Raw genomic sequence first — 20285 nt, 5'->3', positions numbered from 1 at the left:
AACACTGAGATTTTTCAGAAGTCTTGTGATTTTTGTGAAGAAACGCCCCAGGCCAGCACCCCAACTCTGAAAAGTGTCACAGCCCCACACTCTGGTGCAGGGCACCATCTGCCACTTTTAGGGGCTGATCGATAACTTAACAGTCTAATAAAGATATATCGGAAAGGCGCGATCAGGCTCATGACGTTTACCGACAATTGCAGCCATAGGAACGTGTAGAGAGTATTGTAGTTTCTATATTTAGGTAATGCTCAATAATTTGAAAGCGTGTCTACTATGGTCACTACGGTAATAGTAGGACACGGGAACGGCGCCGCATGTGTGCAGCAGAGGAGGGCGGACGCGGGCTGGAGGAGGAGGGAGGCCGTGGCACACAGAGCCGCTAGTCTTCCAGGAAGGCTGCCCTGACAGTCTCCTCCCAGGGGCAGACGCAGCGCCCGGCTCCTCGCTAGAGACCGGCGAAGAGCAACACTACAGCGCCGTCACAACAGCCAGGAGCTGCACCCGGCCGCATCAACCGGAGCCTGCAGGCAGCGCTGCACTTCTAGCGCCTAGAGACGACCCTCTGCTAGCGACCGGCCCCTTCTCTGGCCCTGCGGGACTCGGGGTCCCTTCTGGATGGAGCGCCGCCTCGGACACTTCACGCACTGGCTTTAATTTTTTTCTCTCCATTTTTTGGGAAACGCAACGTTTTGGGGAAATAAGAAATAAGGAAACTCGAAGTGGTTACGTTCACGGGAGCACCAGGAGAAGACGGATAATCAGTCAACAGAGAGAGCCGAAGGATGGTGAGTGAGTGCCTCGCCGGGACTGGCAGTCCAAGCGCGGCTGGCTGCTTGTTTATTTACTCATCTAGCCGGTCGTTCATTCACCTACTTATTATGTGTTCATCTATCTATTCATTCGACTGAGGAAGGCTCTTTTTATGTCGTTTGTGTGTTCATCCATTCATTCATCCATTGTCTTATTCATGTATTTATATTGAATGTTGGATCGTGTCTGTCGATCATATATATACATAGTTAACTCATTAATGCATCTACTCATTCATTCATGTACTTGGGTGTCTGTTCATTCATCTTTACATACGTGTGTGTATAAATGTATTTAGTTATCACAGTAGTTGGCTAGATCCGACAATTACATTGAGTGGTTCGTTACTTGTGCTGTTAAGGCGCCTCGATGACACGCTCAGGTTCCAGCATGGCATAATGTTACAAAAAACATACATGCGCATCCCCTCCCCCCCCCCCCCTCCCTCCACAGATTCCTCCATGTAAACGTTGCAGTCGGTGCTTCGCAGCTTTTCCAGGGTGCCGTATGAGCCATGAAACTACTACAGAGAGTGCGTGAAGAGCGTGAGGGAAAAAAACAACCCTCTCCACAAATCGCATTTCATCAAAGCTTCCCAGACAGGGCAGTTCATTATACCTTTCGTTATTAATCGGTAATATTGTTGGCGTTAATAATAACAATTAATCACAAGCGTAATTTAGAATTGTTAGTAATATGATGGAGTAATATTACCATTACCACCCACCAGCCCAGCTTAACTACCATAGGGCTGAGCACGCATGTTTGCTGGCATAGCGCTTAATGTCGAGCATGTCCAGCCTCGAAGCGCCGCGCCGGAAGTAGATGTCAAGCCTGTCAGCGCGTTCTCCTGCAGCCCAGAGCACCCCGCTTCAGGCGGGAGACGGGCACGGGGCCCTCTCCAGGCACTGCAGGGCCCACCGAGAGGAGCCAGGCTGTGTCAACACGGCCCGCCGCCCGGGCCAGAGCATTCAGGAGGGGGGAGTTTTACTGAGGGGAAGAAACCACAGAGGGGTGGACGCACGCCTGTGGTCACGACCAGTGCTATAGAGTGCTCTATCGAGTTGTATCGCGATAGAACGGTGCTTTTATAAGGCCAATAGTTAGGGATGGGGTACATTCAGTAACAGGGGTGTGACGAAGGCCCCCGCGAGGCGGTGGTGGCAGACTTCTATGCATTAAGGGGGGCCTCCTCAACTTGTCAGCTGGCGTATATGTGTATTGCCAGGGGCCCCATCCCTTGCAGGGAAGCCTCCAAGGTTTCCTACGGCTCTGACTGGTCACCCACACATGTGCCCCACGCCTGTGGGCCTCTCAGGTGCATCCTCCTGTCATAATATGCGTATTATCCTATAGGACAGGTCACCTCTGGCCGTAAGTGTAGAACATGTTTCTCACTATATAGCGAATGATACGGACTGATTAATTTGTGCTCTTAGGAAAGGGGGTACTGTTAGGCAAGGCATTGACAAGTCTTGTATCTGCTCTGTAAAGAAACGCTGACTCTGTTGCCCTCAGGACTCACGCAGATCTCAGCAGCAGGCAGTCAACCTTCTGAGCTGTCTTGCCAGGCTAGATCTCCTCATAGCCTATCTGCCATGCATTTTTCATGAAGGAGAAATATGGATGTCGGAAGTGCTTCTCTTATTAAATGCCGTGTCACAAGGTTTGTTAGCGATGCGCTGGGATCTCCATGGAGATATACTGAGCATATATTTGTTTCTTGAATCCATTTTTGCAGTAGCGCATGCTGCAGCTTCCGGGCTCTCTGATATAGTGCAAAGTCTAATGTTCAAATACGGATTGTCAGACTTTAAGAGTAGGCGGAATATACGCAAATGGTACTTATAGAGTCTATCTGTAAACTTTATTTTTTGTTTAGTGTGAATCAGCCAGTACAGGTTTGGGTGTGCTGGACAACAGATCCACGTGGTGTGTCAACACTATTGGTCATATTTAGGCAAAACAAACCAGAAAATAGCCATAACGGAGAAAAAAAGAGTAAGTCAGCGATTGAAATAATTACATGCCAGTGGGGAAGCAGATTCAGATCTTGAAGCCGGGGAATTTAGGTTTGTGGGTACATGCAAACAATGGTGAATTTGTGTCTAGGTACCATGAAAAAATTGATTACATGGTAGGTCGTTCTGAAAAGATCAATACTTAATGGCAGCTTTAACGAAGGGTATAATTTAATTGTTACATAGTGTTAAATAAGAATTATAGCCACAAGGTCATGCACATATATGTTGGAGAAAAATTTAACCTTCATGCATAAATGTTTGAGAACCTAATCATTTTTGGGATGCGCTAGAAGCCAGTCATCTGTCACTTTTGCTGTAAAATAGTTTAGTTAACATGTTTCGCAGTGTTTGTGGCTTCATCAGGGATCCACGTTTCATAGACTACTCTAATTCCACCACCTAATGTTAGCACCCAAACCCAGATAAAGTACAAACGTTGTAGGCCCATATGCTGTGGGAGCTTCTACTTCCAGAACTCACTTCTGCTCCCCCTGCCTAATGAACTCAACTTCTGAAGTGTATGTCTTCTTCAGGGTTCCAATGTCAGTTCTCATCAGGAATTGGATTTTTATGTATGATGGGGCTTGTATCACCCGCCTTAATGGTACTCCTTTTATCAATCTAAAAAGAATGGATGTCCGAGTTGGACAAGCTCGGATTTTAACCTGTGACCAGCAGGTTGGTCGCACATACATGCACTCGTGATTATATTTGTAGCTTGCCGAAGGTAACCAGGTAGCGGATAAAGCCATGTACCTTGTGTTGTGACATCATGGGGTGGAGGTAGATATTAGGTAACCAATAAGGCTTTGTGACTTGTGGCGTGATACCAAGGTGGTAGAGGAAGTTATCGAGCAGCCAATAAAGCGGTTCGGCTCGTGCCGTGACATCATTGCAGCCTGTTCATTCGTGCCCTTGATTGGTGGCGTAGAAGCGGCCGCGTGACAGAGGGCTCCCTGTTTAAAGATAACCCCGCGCGGTGCTGCCCGCACTCTCACAGCCACACTGTAAACGTGTGTTCATTCCCGCGCTGGGTGTCACTGCAAGGTGAGGCTGAATATCCAATTCACGGCGGCTGAAAGGGACCAGTGTTATTTCAGGAGCTCAGTATCAACACCGGGCCGGCTCCCCTCCCTGTCTGCCTCCTGCTCGGCGGTGACGCCAGACTCGGGGAGGGAGCGGGGCAGTGACGGTGGCACATCTGTACAGGGCTGGCTGGGCGCATGGAGTAGGCCTCACGCGGCTATCGCAGTGTGCGGAGGACCCCTCAATTTGGAAACAGAACCTGACACACAAATAAATGTGTGCAATTCCGGATACCTATATCAAAATCCATATAAAGGACAATTTTGCTACTGGATGCCAGGTCTGTCCATAATCAGGGACATCAAGTTAGAACATATAAACTACAGAACAACACCTTGTTCCAGAATACTCACAACTCAATTATCCTAATCTCTGTCTAACAGGGCAGAAGTGCATAACAGACATCAGAAAATCAAAGAGCATTGCATTAATCGTCAAATTAATAGATATAAGAAACCAACCCTGATCCACTGAGGCCCATTTTCCTGACAAAGGCACAGCTCAGTACTGAAACGCGCGTCGAACACAAGAGATTAATACTTGTGTGCCACACTGCTTTTCCCTCATTAATACTCGAAATTGTTATCATTGCATTCATCTGAAATGTAAATTAGTTGCAAATTTTAATGTACACGAGCTTTGTATTGTATGAAAGAAACATGATTGATTGAGCTTGTATGGGACCACCTTCTTTTTTAATTAAATGAATTTTCTATTATCAATAAAAATAAAATCTATTTTGTGAACATACCCAGATACAGTTAGTTCTCCTTTCATTCATGTTAATATGTTATCAATTATTGAAATCATTATAATATTTATAAGTTTGTTGCCTTAAGTCTGTACATTAGTAGGCTGTATGCCCTACCTGGCATGTAGGCCGCCTATTCCCTGTCCGACAAGCAGAACAGCAGCTGTGAGCAGTGCATCACAGTCTCCCCCCCTCCAGTGGCAGGGCCAAAGCTGGGCCGCAGGGTAAGCCACTCCCCCTTGTCCAGTGGCAGGGCACAGTGTAGGCCACACACACCCTGTCCAGTGGCAGGACCAAGCTGGGCCACAGTGTAGGCCACACATCTGTCCAGTGGCAGAGCCAAAGCTGAACCCACCGTATAGGCAGTATATCCCCTGTCCAGTTGCAGGGACACAGCTGGTGTTGCAGTGTCTGCAACTTACTTCCTGTCATGCCGACTGGCCCTCACAGGTTGGGCTAAACCTGCACACCCTGCCCTCAGCATACAAAAAACGATGGATTGGAATATGGCCCAGGTAATTGGCAGTGGTTGAAATGATTCTAGCATTCGTTCCCTCACTTTGTTGTTTGTTGTCTTGTATTTCCCATGCTTGACAGGTATGTTGAGTTGTGGGTCTTGTGCTCACTGAGAGACAGGATACAAACTGCACCTGTCTAATGTTCTAACTAGGATGAAACTAGGATGTGCTAGCTTGTGTTCCTCTCTGAAGAGACTGTTCTTGCTGTTTTGGCTGGACTGTTCCTGTGGGCAGGACCAAGACTAATTTGCCTGAGTTTAGTGGGCCTCTTTCTAGAGTTGTCCATGAACAAAAACAATTAACAGAAGGGCACCCCAAGATAGGGTGGCCAGGTGCGCCAGATTTACCAGAGCGACTGGCTGTCCAGGCGAATTCCTGTACATTTAGAACATAACATAACGTGTATTTGTAAACTGCACGTTCACCCGTGAGCATCTTAGCACTGAATAACAGATGTTTAATGTTAACCAAATTATCGATCTCAGAAGGATGAAAGGCTGTGTGGATCCGCCGGGATTTGACTCTATGACCATGAGGTCGAACACAGGCCCCTACAGTACATACATTCAATCAATCAATCAGGGTGTATTAAAGCACGCTACTCACCCACGAGGGTCTCAAGTCGCTGTGGGGGGTATCCGGGTCAGCCAAAAAGCCACGTCTTGAGGCTCTTCCTGAAGGTGAGTAGAGTAGGGGAGAGTCTGATGTTGACCGGCAGCTCGTTCCAGGCCTTGGCAGCGACATAGGAGAAGGCTCTTCCACCTGCTCTGGTTCTGCGGATGCGCAGTGTTTCTCCTAGACGAGGTCGGCTCAGCAGAGGTTTCTTTTGGGTACATGGAAGGAGACTCTTTCATTGAGGTATTTGGGTCCAATGTTGTGGAGTGATTTGTAGGCGTGGGTGAGTAGCTGGAAGGTCACTCTCTTCTTGACAGGGAGCCAGTGGAGGTCTTGCATGTGTTGGTTCATGCGCTCATTACGTGGGGTGCTGAGGATGAGCCTGGCCACGGCGTTCTGGAGTTTGTGTAGGAGGGATTTGTTGATTCCAGCGTAGAGGGCATTTTTGTAGATCAGTCTGCTGGTTCTGAGTGTGTGGGTGATGGTTTTTCTGGCTTCGGGGGGGGGGATCCACTTGAAGGTCTTCGGAAGATGCAGAGGGTGTTGAATCAGGTGTAGGCAACGGCTTTGATCTGGCGATTCATGGTGAGGAAGGAGTCGTGGATGATGCAAGGTTCCAGGCGTGATCCATAGAGGTGGGAAGGTTTCAGAGGGTAGGGGGCCACCAGGTGTCAACCAATGTAGTGGGGGAATGTCCAAGGGCGAGGACCTCTGTCTTCTCCGAGTTGAGTTTTAGGCAACTTCTGCTCATCCAGGCTGCAACGTCTTTCATTCCTTCTTGGAAGCTGAGTCTAGTGTCTCTGGGGTTCTTCGTGAGGGAGAGGATGAGCTGGGTGTCGTCGCGTAGGATACTATGCTGAGTCTATGCTGTCTGACGATGGGGGGAAGTGGGGCCATGTAGATGTTGAAGAGCGTGGGGCAGAGTGATGATCCTTGGGGTTCTCCGCAGTTGGCTTCTATGGGTGGGAGTCTGATCCTTTGGGTTCTGCTGGCGAGAAAGGAGCATATCCAGTCGAGGGCGGTACCCCATATGCCCGGCTTCGTGGAGTCAGGCTGCGACAGTGCGGTGGGAGACGGTATGGAAGGCTGCAAAGAGGCCCAGCACAATGAGGGCCGTGGTGTGGCCCTGGTCGAGGAGCATGCAGATTAGTCCACTAAGCCACCAGACCTGGCAGATACCTGTTTTTGCGGATTTTCAAATGAACACATAGGGAGGCAAATCTTCCAATGTTCCAGGGCAGGATTAGTTATCAGGCCCTAGCAGAAAGCAATCTAGTTAACCCCTTCGATGCTGATGACGAGCTCAGCTCATCATCAGCCACGGGGGCGTGTGCGGATGACGAGCTGAGCTCGTCATCTAACGCGGCTTTTCGAAAAAAGCCGCGTAGCGCAAAAATCACCGCAGCAGCGATGCGGTTAACACAGATGATACTGTGTGTGAGAATTTGCACTGAATTCCCCCTGGTGCCTCATTGCTTGTGTTTGTACGTCTTTTGTTAGCAAATACCTTTGATTTTAGTAAATGTATATTATGTATAATATACTAATAGGGGCATTCATCCAGCCCTCTTTATCCGTTATTCTGTTATTGTGTCACACACATTTTCTTCGACCCATTGCGGTGTACAAAAGGGGGCAATTGGCTAGCCCATCTGTGGCATTGGCGAACTTCACTGTGACTGATGGCATTCTTCTCCTTCACAAGATGCACATTGTTAGTAATAAGGTTACTAGGGTATGAGCCCTGGTCAAGCAGCAACCGCAATCCTCATCAGAGTAAGGCACAATAAAACCCCAAGTTAACATGTGCAGCTTACCACAGAGCAGTCCGGCCTAACTTAGAGGCAATATGTAAGGTATTTGTGCAACACTTCAAACAGTAAACAGTGAAAACCCCGCACAAAAAGTACAAACACCTTGTTAGAAAAACAGAGTTTAATTTAGTAAATAAAACAGGACAAAAATCCAGCCAGTAGAACCAGAGTTATGAGTTTATTTAGAATAAACTGTAAAATAGAATAGAGCCTAAAAGGATAAAGTGCCAACCAGGATATCTGGTCACGCTGGACCGGGTCAAAGTCAAAAATTCAGGTCGACCGTGATAGACCATGGGGCTGATACAGTCCCAGCTTAGTTCCACTGAAGGTTTACCTTCTCAAGTTATGTGCCATGAGTCTAGTTTGCTTTGGAGAAGGCCGCAAGGAGCAAGGAAAGTGTCACTGTTGAGCATGGTGCAAGGAACAGGCCGGGCATTGCGGATGGGCGGGCTGGAGCCTTGCGTTGGCAGTCCTCCGCGGCAATCAATGGGGAAGAGACAGGCTGGCGGCGACTCGTGTTGATTTACGGTGCCAGAGGCCCAGTTCCGGTGCAAACTGGGCCAATCACATAGATCCCAAAAGTGTGTTTTAGGAGCCCACGGAGCCACACCAAGGGACAAGGACCTGGGGAGTACTACTTGGGTGTTAGGGGCTCACTGAAGATGGGTAGAGGAGCTGTAAGGGAGACTTTTATGCCCCTGAGGCTCAGATCATGAGGCCAGCAGACTAGCCCTCTGAGTCACTCTGGGGTCTTGGGTTCAAGATGAAGGTTGCAGGTACAGATCGTCTTCCCCAGGTAAGAGGGCAGCAGGCCAATACAACAGGGCAACAAGCCCTTCAGAGTAGGAGTCCAGCAATGGGGCAGTCCTGGTAGCAGCACAGAAGTCCTTCTTCCAGCCAGAGTATCCAAAGGTTTAGAAGTCTACTTAAGTGATGGTGTCTGAGGTCCTTCTTTTATTCACTGGTGCCCTGGTTCTAAGGGTGGGAGAAGCTAATAGACATTGGCTTTGAAAATTAGGGAATTCCCTGCCTTTCCTGCCATGGCTCCAAGCTGGCTGAAGTGACAATGAAGGGTTGTTAGGCCCTTTGTGTGAAGACAGGACACCGCCTATTCAAGTGCAAGTGGGGCTGTGCCCTGCTCCTACTTTCCTTCCTACCAGTGATGGCCCCTCCAGTCACACCTAAGCTCCCATTATGTGTAGCTGTCTAGGAGGAATACACAAAGTCAAACTGTCAGCTACACCCAGTCATGTGACCCAGACCAGGCTACAAGCACAAAAGGGCCAAGGCAGGAAAATGGCAACTGTCTAAAAGTGGCATTTACTGTAATTTAAAATCCGACTTCACTATAAGTTAGGATTTGGATATTACATGTATACAATGTAATAAGGAAACTCCAATGTTATCCTATAGTAGAGTTAGGCCTTGTAGTAGTGAATAACGAATTTGAGAGTTTTTCACTACTAGGACATGTAAAACTTAAAAGTACATGTCCTACTTTTCAAGTTCATTGCACCTTGCCATCTAGGCTGTTCAGGGCCGACCCTGAATTTTTAATACATATAATTCATACAACTTATTTGTTTTAATAAAAAGAAACATTTGGGCCTGGCAAAATGTTTATTTTACCAGGTCGAAATGACAGTTTTAAAAAACACCCATACACAAACACATACACACACTCATCCCTTGAGCCAATTTTTTCACATAGACAGATGAGGGCCCAGCAGCTTCCAAACAATAAAGCTTTTAAAAAACCATCACAAAATACTCATTGACAAAGCTAAGCAGTCGGATGCCAACACCAGACACATTTGCTTTTATAATGCTTGTTTATATTTGTGAGCGCAGCCAATTAAGCCAGTCTGTGCTACTCACATGAGGCACACTTGCAGTTCTGCTTCTATGTGTGACCAATGTCCCGGTTTTTGTATTCAAAATGTGTTCCATAGCCCCACCATTCCTCCCAACAAAAAGTAGACGGCTTCTAGGTCGCATCCTTTATTCCCATTTAAAATTTATCATTTTTCTATCTACTGCTAGCATGTGTGAGTTTTCAGTTATCAGACACCATAAGCACAATTCACAAAGGTGGAAATGTCATCAGCATAAAATGCATCTGTTCGTAGCATGCGTATCATTTATATTTCCTTCTCTGCCATGCAAGTGTATGCAAATCACACAAACATATTACAAATGTTTCCCGACAAGAACGGTCCCTAAAACGAGTAAGCAACTTGTTTGTGGCCACCTAGTGCCAAGAGTATAGCATTTGGTATTTGTCTTCATTCACACAGGGCTTATAGTGTTCCACTGATAAGAGGTTATAAAAGTGAAAGCCATAAGAATTTCATACAATTTCTCAAAATGCTGTTTTTACACCACATTGAAATAAAATTGCCCACCTTGTTTTTAAAGGGTACACATGAAAACATTTTATGTTCCCAGATTGTGATTGTAAACTAAATTTGTGAATACACACCTCAGTGGTGTAAACCTCATGTGTGGGTGTATGTCTCACTTGCGGGCACTACCCTTGTTTGTGGACTTGTTTGTGCACTTTATCCCTGCTAAACAGGGATAAACTGCATGTGCTCCACCTTTCAACATGATGACATTGGTATACACCTGAGTGACAGATTTAACTTTCCTAAAAGTCCCTAGTATTTGGTACCAATGTGTACCCAGGGCCTCTAAGTTAAATGCCATAAGTGGGGTGCAGCACCCATTGAGTCATCCACTACAGCGACAATGTAAACATGCCTGGGGGCCTGTCACCAGTACCCTGTCTGTTATGATTTTAATTGCAATTTCGATATATAAAAATAATCCCCTTTGATATCCCTATAGCTACTTTAAAAGTATTTATGCCACCCCGAAGGAGACCAAAACCATTCTTGTGTGTCCCCTGTCTGGTTGCTGAAAACTCAGCTTTGCTCTACCAGACTTCTTTCTGCCTGAGGTTATTGTAGATGCCGGGACGGGAAACATCCTTTACAATGCAACTTTTACCACGCAGTGCCTTTACAATGCAACTTTTACCACGCAGTGCCTTGTGGAGAAGCGTGGCTCAGTGGTTAGAGGCATTAGAGAGGACAAGGGGAACCCATTTAATCACTCGGGACCATGGGTAGCAAGTATTTATCAAAACAACAAGTGGTCCTGAGCATACAAGAATAAGGGAAAAAAAGGGGATATATATAGATCACAATGGAATCATATATAGTCTAAGATTCCTTGACCAGCCGGCCAAGGAATGTTTATTGATTAAATTGTTTCTGATGTCAAAAATACAGTAATTAACCCAAGCAATAAGGGTTAAATTGGGGCACAGTCCTGTGCCCTACGGAGAGAAAAGAGAAGAGCAAGAGGGTAAAGGTAAGTGAGGAAAAGTTATCAGGCAAACAAAGTGAGCTAGCAGGTCACTGACATTAAATATACATTAACAGTGTATCCTGGAGTCATTCATACACACAATAGTATTATATAAGTACATGTATGAATTACTTTAAAGGTCGACGTTTCGATCCCTAGCTCAGATATCACGGGATCATCATCAGGACAAGAAATTAATATTGCCTGAACATAATTATTTATAACACCAAGGTGGTGGTCCGGGAAGGTATTGGCATCAGTTGGGGGGGTCCTTCTAGCTGGGGCATGCGAGCCCACGTGATTCTTAGTGGGGTCACGGTGCTTCAAGATGAGATTAAGATTAGATTCTTTGGGAGCGCTGGTGTAGGTTTGGTAGCAAAGCGCAATCTTCAGGGTGTGTAAAGTCGAGTTTTAATGAACTCCCACGACTTGGGAATACTCAGTATAGGGACGTCTGTATTTCTGCAATTATTTGCCTGGTTTGGAGTAGAAAACATAAATATGGCATAGGTCCAAGGCAATGGATCAAGGTACACTCTGCTGGAACTGTATAGAGCCCAACAGTATGGCCCGCCGGATGCCGTCAGGGCGGGTGCATTATCATCACGCGTCTTGAGATGAAACCGGGAGCGCGAGTGCGGCCAGGCAGATAACTGGTCCGCGGGCGGAGACGACTGTTCTCCGAAAATCCCATCGAGAGAAGCCCCAGTGACCGGCATTTTCGGAGAACAGTCGTCTCCGCCCGCGGACCAGTTATCTGCCTGGCCGCACTCGCGCTCCCGGTTTCATCTCAAGACGCGTGATGATAATGCACCCGCCCTGACGGCATCCGGCGGGCCATACTGTTGGGCTCTATACAGTTCCAGCAGAGTGTACCTTGATCCATTGCCTTGGACCTATGCCATATTTATGTTTTCTACTCCAAACCAGGCAAATAATTGCAGAAATACAGACGTCCCTATACTGAGTATTCCCAAGTCGTGGGAGTTCATTAAAACTCGACTTTACACACCCTGAAGATTGCGCTTTGCTACCAAACCTACACCAGCGCTCCCAAAGAATCTAATCTTAATCTCATCTTGAAGCACCGTGACCCCCACTAAGAATCACGTGGGCTCGCATGCCCCAGCTAGAAGGACCCCCCCAACTGATGCCAATACCTTCCCGGACCACCACCTTGGTGTTATAAATAATTATGTTCAGGCAATATTAATTTCTTGTCCTGATGATGATCCCGTGATATCTGAGCTAGGGATCGAAACGTCGACCTTTAAAGTAATTCATACATGTACTTATATAATACTATTGTGTGTATGAATGACTCCAGGATACACTGTTAATGTATATTTAATGTCAGTGACCTGCTAGCTCACTTTGTTTGCCTGATAACTTTTCCTCACTTACCTTTACCCTCTTGCTCTTCTCTTTTCTCTCCGTAGGGCACAGGACTGTGCCCCAATTTAACCCTTATTGCTTGGGTTAATTACTGTATTTTTGACATCAGAAACAATTTAATCAATAAACATTCCTTGGCCGGCTGGTCAAGGAATCTTAGACTATATATGATTCCATTGTGATCTATATATATCCCCTTTTTTTCCCTTATTCTTGTATGCTCAGGACCACTTGTTGTTTTGATAAATCAGTGGTTAGAGGCGGCAGACCCAGAAGCTGAGATCGGCTGTGGACCAGGGTTCGATTCCCCGCCTCGGCGGGTCTCGGGCTCAAAAATTCCACAAAGTCGACAATTCTCGCTCTGGTGCCTACTCGACTCACGGGGTCACACTCTGCGACTCTGGGCAATAGCTTGCTTAATCTCCACTACGGCCCCTCGCGGCGGGATGCCTGGCTTTCACCTTGTGGATACCCGGCCGGGGTATCTCTCAGGGGAATACCAGGACGGGTTCCCTAAGCAAGCGCCTTGAGGCCCCTGGGTTAAAGTGTGCTATATAAATCGAAACACATTTACTTTACCACGCAACTTTTACAACGCAAACCAATACAACGCAATGCGCTGGGGGGGCGCTCTAGGATAGGGAATAAGTTTAATTTACTATCCAACACATTCCCTAGTGTCCACGGGGACTGGAGTTGGAATAGTAAATTAAACTATTCACTATCCAGCACCCCAAAGCGCTATGCGTTGTAAAGGTTTTCGTTGTAAAAAACGCGTTGTAAAGGCATGCATGGTAAAAGCATGAGTTGTAATGTCATACATTAGCTGGGACAGCCACAAACTAGATTTTGGTGTTAGACATGTGAGGACACTAGGATTACCATAATACACCCCCACAGATACACTCCTAAAGGTACTTGGACACAAGAAGCTACAAGAGTCCTATTTCTGCAACTGCTCAGCTAACCAGTGGCAATTGGACCTATACTGGACCCTCCTGTTGGCCTATGCACGCCACTCTGTGAGACTCATAGCGCCTCCCATAAGGCCCTGGGGGGCTTTAGAAGTGTACTCCTGAGGTGGATTGGGACTTACAGGACTAAAGTCAGAAGGTAAAATATTTAACAAGGACAAACCTGGTTAGTGTATCAGACCTTTGCTCCGTCTCAAATTGTGCCTGTGTCCTGTTCTATCTCGACAATTGACTATCATTGATACTTTGTGCTTTATGGCACTATTTCTACTGAAAACTTTATGAATCCACAACGCCGGTCCCCCTTATTGGATTCTTTTCATGTTGTTTTGTTTATTAGATTTTTCTCAATATTTCTAATACATTTTGGGATTTGAATTGTTTTGCATTTGGACTTTATTGCTATTTTGGTAATGCATAAATACTTTACACATTGCCTGTAAGTTAAGCCTGTCTGCTCTTCTACGTAGCTACCAGGGGGTAAGCAAGCTCAGGTTTTTTTAGTGACTTTAGTGGTTCAATATGACAAGGATTATGATCGTTACTAGAGGTGGGTGCTTAACCCGCTCAGCTAGGAACCCAGTTTCTTACACTGTTTAATTGCACAACACCTACATAAACAGCCACATCAACAGGATATCTGCTTGATAATGATCAGAAATGTGCTTACTAGGCTATTTTTAACCCTAACTTTACTCTTGAATGTATTGGAGTAGCAAAAACACGCCCTTACTAGAGCTCAGTGAATGAACCTTTTTATATGCAAAGTTACTTACTGGGTACAGGAAATGAGATGTGTTTAGGAGAATGAAGATAACAACTTTAATTATCACTACATCACAGTACTGCAATATGAAATTGCTTCAAACTGTGAATGTTTAATACTCAAAAAGTATGTTTAGTGTATTAGTACTTTCGTCTAATACTTTTTCTAGATTCGCTTTAAACCTCTCTGATGTGGGCAAAGAAGTTAACTAAGACAAAGGGAGGTGGTGTTCCAGGAGCACACACTTTTGGAGAAGCTGTTATGATTGGATATGAAGCAGGTCTCCTGTTTTCAAATTTAGTGATTCAAGTTACAGACCGAGCCCACAGCAGTGCAACGAGAGCTCAAGCTTCATGCGGCCAACATCATCCATTTCACAAGCTCCGTGTGTCCAAGATGATCCATTTCACTTTACATTTGTTGGGCTGGAGAAAGGTCAATTGCTTGGCTTGTGATACCGTGTGTCCTTGCCTTGAGTTAATCATAGCATGCTGTAGATTGTTGATCTCCCCCCTCAGCACACATGACGGTCATGTGTGTGAGCTGGAGGTATATGTGACACCGATTGTGTTCCAGAGCAAGGCTCTGTGGTCTGGGAGGGTCAGGCCATGTGTACAATCTTTTACAAGTGTGACTTCTATCTGCTTACTGTTGAGGGCAGCAAACATTTTATAGTGGCAAGGCAGACATCCTTACCTGATCCTGCTGGGAGGGATACTTATCAGACTCACCCACATTTCTTTGCCAATGCCCTGCAAACAGATACTTTTGCCACTCCTGTAGGTGATAGATGTAATGTGTATATGTATCTGTATGTGTAGAGGATGTGTGTGGAGCATGTGTGATGCAAGTGGCCAAAGCCACACTGGAATCCATTTTGTATTTGTTACACCTGGAGGGTTAAAGAGAGCCGAGACCGCAGATGTGAATTGCACGGTTTCTCCTTGAGATTCCAGATGTCCTTTGTAATGGTTCTGAATTTTGGGTGTGGAGGAAAGGAGACAGAGTAGGTAGGGTTGAAACGCAAGGAGTTTCCTCTGTTCTTTCCTGACCCAATATTTAGTGGAAGGGCTACCCTCACAGACTACCAGGTAGTTATGCTGAACAGCCTCCCTCTCTTTCATAACTTTTTTGGGAGTTTCTCATGCCAGGAGAATCCCAACTCCACCCTACTTTTCAGCTAGGACCTTGTAACAAAGACATTGGCTGGATAAGTCTGAGTGGAATAAACAAAAGGAAAGAACTACCTAGAATCAGCCTGACTGTTGGAATACAAAACTACTGTCTGTTCTTTGTAGTAAAGACTGGGGAGAAACTCCCTGCCGCAGTGCACAGCAACTCATTTTGCCAGGTTCAGAACTAGAACCTGCGAATTGTGTTAGGCTGCCTTTGAGCCTCTTTGAAGGAAGTCACTGACCATCTGCTGAGCAGAGGCATGGAAGGTGCCTTTAAATGAAGAGGACGCTGTCTAGAAAAGGGAGGACCGCAAAAGAGCAGAGGAGGTGGCAAACTGTGATGGCCACGGTAGCCTGGGAAAGACTTGCACCTGTTAGACAATGGGTGAGGTCCATGTGACCAGAATGCACCAGAAACATGTTATTGTGTGAAAATGCCAGATATGGCGGCCTTCCTAAACAATTATGACATCATGGTGGGGTACTAAAAGTTAGCGCCTAGAAACATGACCCTGATCCACAGTTGTTGGGTGCAAAAAACTGAGCTGTGGGCAAAGACAAAGGGCTGCCCCTATTTGTAGACCATGACATCAGACGTCACCTGTCTCACAATATCAACTAGCTTTGGCTTCTAGCTTTAATTGGGTCGAGCATTGTTGTGTGTGCCTGAAGAACTGAGGAGCAGGCCTCGCTTGACCATAAGTAGCTTACCCACCTCTTAACTGCTGTTATTGCCACCACTATGCTCCCCAGATCAACCGGTAACAGCATCCAAAATTGGCTGGCTAGGGAGAAGAAGGTGGCGAATCCCACTCAGTGGACCCAAAAAGGTGTACATCACTTCAAGGGCGAGGCCGACGATCAATGAATCTGTAGGCCTGGCCTGGGCAAGCTACAACCAATAAACAAAAAGTTACTGTGACCTGATCCCAGGGGAGGAGGATTGTCTACAGAGTAGTAACATAACACTACCCATCCATTGCCATTCCTCAGAAGAGCGCACATTCCCATCATAACCCATTGCAACCCTTTGCATCCTTGCCCACGTGGCCAGCTACGCAGCTAGCCCATTGAGTCTTTGTGTTGCATTTTAAATTTGGCAGCATTGGACGCCATATTGCTCAGGTGCCCATGCCCTGAGGTAATACGTGAAATGACATTTTGCCCAAGGAACCAAGAATGCTTGCATTGGAGCTAACCATGTGCTTTGAATGCCAAAGAACCTCGCACTTTGTAGAACTGTCTGCCAGTGGCCACACCACTACACGTTTAAGTGAAATAATTTCTTCTGTGTGCCTGGGGTGGTAATTTGTTGATTTATTTGTAGAATGCTGTAACCACAAAAGACAATGGGACCCATTTCAAATAAGCTAGACATCCTGTCTCCCCGTCTGCCACCTCCTTTTAAAGGGAGGTGAAATAGGGTGTCCCTTGTAACAAACCAAATGCCTATGGACATGGCCCACAGGACGCCATTTCTGCCAGCATCCCTCCTGTGAAAGACCATCACTGAACCACGGCCCACCAGAGCAGAGGTCTTTCCAGCTACCCCTAGAGGCTGGCAGACACCTTGGTATCAGCGACATTTCAGCGTGTGGATCCTGGATATTGTCGTTATTATTAATGGGGTCCCTTTCCAGGACACACTTTTATGATGTTAAGTCTGCCATCCCGGCCTATAAGCTGCACTAGCTCCAAAGCCACTCCCGCCATGCACTCAGCAGCATCGTCTTTGGGGTAGGAGGTAGCAGCTATCTATTCCACCTGATAGCAGGAGGCCGATCCGTGGCACAGCAGTTTGGTGCTTGGAGGAAAGAAAGGGCGCTGGAGAATGAGTGGGAGAGAGGAGGGGAACCCGCGGAAGAGGGGGTGAGACAGGTACGGGGGAGAGGGACAGAGAAGAGGAAGAACGGCCAATGAGAAACAGACATAAATAGAGGGGGAGAGAGGTTAGTAAAGTGCAAGAAGAGGAGAGGGGTGGGAGCAGAGAGTGTATAAAGATAGAATGGAGAGAGAGGCCTGAGAGAGGGCCGGAGGGAGCAGACTGTGTTTATTCGCGCGGCCTTTGCGTACACGTGCTCGGTATCGACTGACATGCGGGGCGCGAGCGGATGAAGCACGGCCTCGCCCGGTGTCTCACTCGTGGAACGGGTCGGGGAAGTCTCCGGGTCCGGTGTAGGTGCTGCTGAGCGCAGAACCTGTTCTCCCGCTCGGCTGACGCACTAGGTGCAGACATTTACTGGCAGGCAGCTCCCACTGATGCTATCCGCTCGAAGTGTGCAGCGAGTCAACTAAACACAGTCAAGCACTGGCGCTGCGCCGGTCTCTAATGGGAAACAGTGTGACAGGCACCAGAGGCGCGCGTCTACCAGAGGGCGCATGCGCCGGCGGCGCGAGCCTGACCCCTAGAGGCCTGACCTCTAAGGCGTGCCACGAGGCGCCTATTTGAATGGCGTGAGGAGGGGTGCGATAGAAAGTGCCGGAGCTGACGTGTACCAGCTGCCCCTGCAGATTTCAAGAAATTTCGGTCATGTCCCGGTTTTTAAAGAGGGACGACTGGAAATGGCAGGAGCCGGCGCTTTTTTATGTTTTAGAAAGCATGGATAGTTAGCAGTTGTTTCAATAAAGTAATTTCATTAACAGGCAAGCTACTAGGCTTAACATTGCATTTTATGTATGTTTTTACTGCCTGTTCTGTAATTTTCTGCTGATGAGCGCGGTCATTCTTTGAGCCGTCTTGAAGTAAAATTGTAGTCCTTCTATTTTTGTGAAATGTCCAGGTTTTTGGTTTTAAAATTCTGGTCACCCTTCCGAGGGGGTGCACCAGGAGGTGCTAGCAAGCTGCGTTCCAAAGAGGGCACGACAGGGGGCAGAGGTCTGAACTCTACATAGTTGGGGGGAAGTGGAGGGGAGATTGGGATGGGCGGCAGGGCGGGGGTTGACCGGGGACCTGAGCTGCACCAGAGATGGAGTGCCACAGCATCATATGCCTGGGCCCTTTGGAGGCATAAGACAGGAGGTGAAGGGCTGCACTGCGCCCTATCCTAGGCAGTGAGCCTGGAGGCCCAAAAGACCTGAGCTCTACAACAGGGCACCTGCCATGCAGTGCTAAAAGCCTGAACTATGTGGTGTGAGAAGGTGTACCAGAAAGAATATGATTCTGACCTCTGCCAAGGAGGGGATGCCAGAAGATGCTAAAGGCCTGAGAGTGGGATGAAAAAAACTGTGGGATCTCGCAGAGGGGCGTGGCCGATGTAATAAAAGGCGTGGCAAAACACTTAAGGTAAACAACCTGTGCTTAGAATAGTGTGCTACTCGACTGGTATTTTGCTGCTTCTGTTATTGCATCCAGATATATAATACAACAAGTAACATTACACCTACAACAAGGCAGGACTGTGGATTTTGTCAGTAGTTGTTAATTGCCTAGGATAAATGAGCAACAACTATGCTTCGTTGTATAAAATATTGAAAATGCCTCAGTTTTTGTGGGTTAGAGCTGCCGACTTTGGAGCTCGGGAAGGAGGTCAAATCCTCTACAGTCCGCTCAACATCCTGTAGTTCAAAAATTGAATATGCTCTTGTGTAATGTCACTGGTGCTCAGGTAAAGTGCTCCTGTGCGGGTCCACTTTGCGATATATAACTGCAAAAAAAAAGTTCTGAAATCATAAGCATGTGAAAGAACAATAACAAGTGTCTTTGAAGTTACATTCAAGGCAGTGAAGGTTGGCACGGCTGCAGAATTAAGGTTATTTTTCCCCTGAGGTGGGGGGCAAAAACAAAGAGCCTGATCAGCACCTGCTTTTTAGAGATGCCGGTGCTAAGCACGTGTACATCCCGGCCCACTTAAAGACCTGGGCCTGAGCACTACCACAGGGGGTACGTCAGGAGGCATCGGAAACCAGACCTCTACCAGAGGATGTGCCACGAAACCCCACACACACAGGGACGGCCTTTGGCATGGGAGAGCTGGGCCCAGGCCGCCAATTTTCTTTAGGACTCACAGAGCTGTGTGCATTAAGGTCATGCCAATGGCAGCACCCTTCTCATCTTGCTCCAACCTTGTTCTTGTCCCTGCCTGTTTGTTTCTGTCTGATTTGCCAGTTTAAAGTGGTTTTAGTTTTTTCATTATCATATGGTGGCAATGTTTTTAACACCCCTTTAGCCCCCTTCGTTGCCCTCCCTTCAACCTCAGACCCCTGCTGGCACACATCAACAAAACCATCATCTGTGTGAGACTGCTAAACTGTCAGTGATTTAGGTGAGCTGGGAGAGATCCGGGATTGTTTGTGTTCAGGGGCCTGTCCCTGCTCATCCAGGTTCTGACCAGTGAACACAAAAGGGACCGCCTGCTGCCTCATTTAATTCACTACCATCAGCAAGGATGGCACATTTCTGTCTGACCACAGCGCTATCTTAGCAAAGGCAGGCTCTGCCCACAAAGGGACTGGTAGGAATTGCCAGAGGTCTGAGCTCTGGTAGGGTGTGTGCACCAGGAGGTGGATGCTTGAGCCCTACTGAGGAGGCACAATATGAGGTGCCATAGTGGTGCATCAGGAGACAGTAGAGATCAGGCGCTCAACGCCCCTAGGGCTAAAAGGGCTTCAGCCCCCGCCGTCATGTGTCTCAGCCCGGGCTGCTGCAGCTCGAGCTGCTGTGGGCTCGGCTGGGAAGTGTTTGGAGTCTTATCTCCTGCACGCCTGAGTTTTTCACAGGTCTTTAAAGGCCATTTGTATATTTATACACCTCTGTTAACTGGTTACTTAGGCTTAGGTTTTTTTCTGGCTCCAGTACCCCCTGGGCCCCCACTCTGCCTATTCTTTATTTTTGCATTTTGCATTTACTGCCGTTTTGTGAGAATGCATTTCATGAAAAGAAATATAAAGTAGGGTTGCCAAAAGAAAAATGCCAGCCATATGTTGTTTAAAGAGCCTGCAATTACACTAAATAGGGTTATAAATAAAAAAGTATATAT

General features: G+C 47.0%; 1 protein-coding gene across 2 annotated transcripts in view; it reads left to right on the top strand.

The window, feature by feature from the left end:
- The first annotated feature begins 401 nt into the window (after positions 1-401).
- The window catches only part of MYO1E (myosin IE), a 635008-nt gene continuing 615124 nt past the window's right edge, over positions 402-20285 (top strand). The window contains exon 1 of one of the 2 annotated variants that reach the window (XM_086959387.1): positions 402-788. In XM_086959387.1, the coding sequence (XP_086815513.1) occupies positions 786-788 (3 nt within the window). In that variant the 5' untranslated portion in view covers positions 402-785. The remainder of the gene's footprint in view (positions 789-20285) is intronic. The other variant, XM_086959385.1, reaches the window with a different exon arrangement.

The sequence above is a fragment of the Lissotriton vulgaris genome, chromosome 2_2, assembly GCF_964263255.1.
Source record: "Lissotriton vulgaris chromosome 2_2, aLisVul1.2, whole genome shotgun sequence".
In the NCBI taxonomy this organism is placed as follows: domain Eukaryota; kingdom Metazoa; phylum Chordata; class Amphibia; order Caudata; family Salamandridae; genus Lissotriton; species Lissotriton vulgaris.
This window is presented reverse-complemented; position numbering and strand designations above follow the sequence as displayed.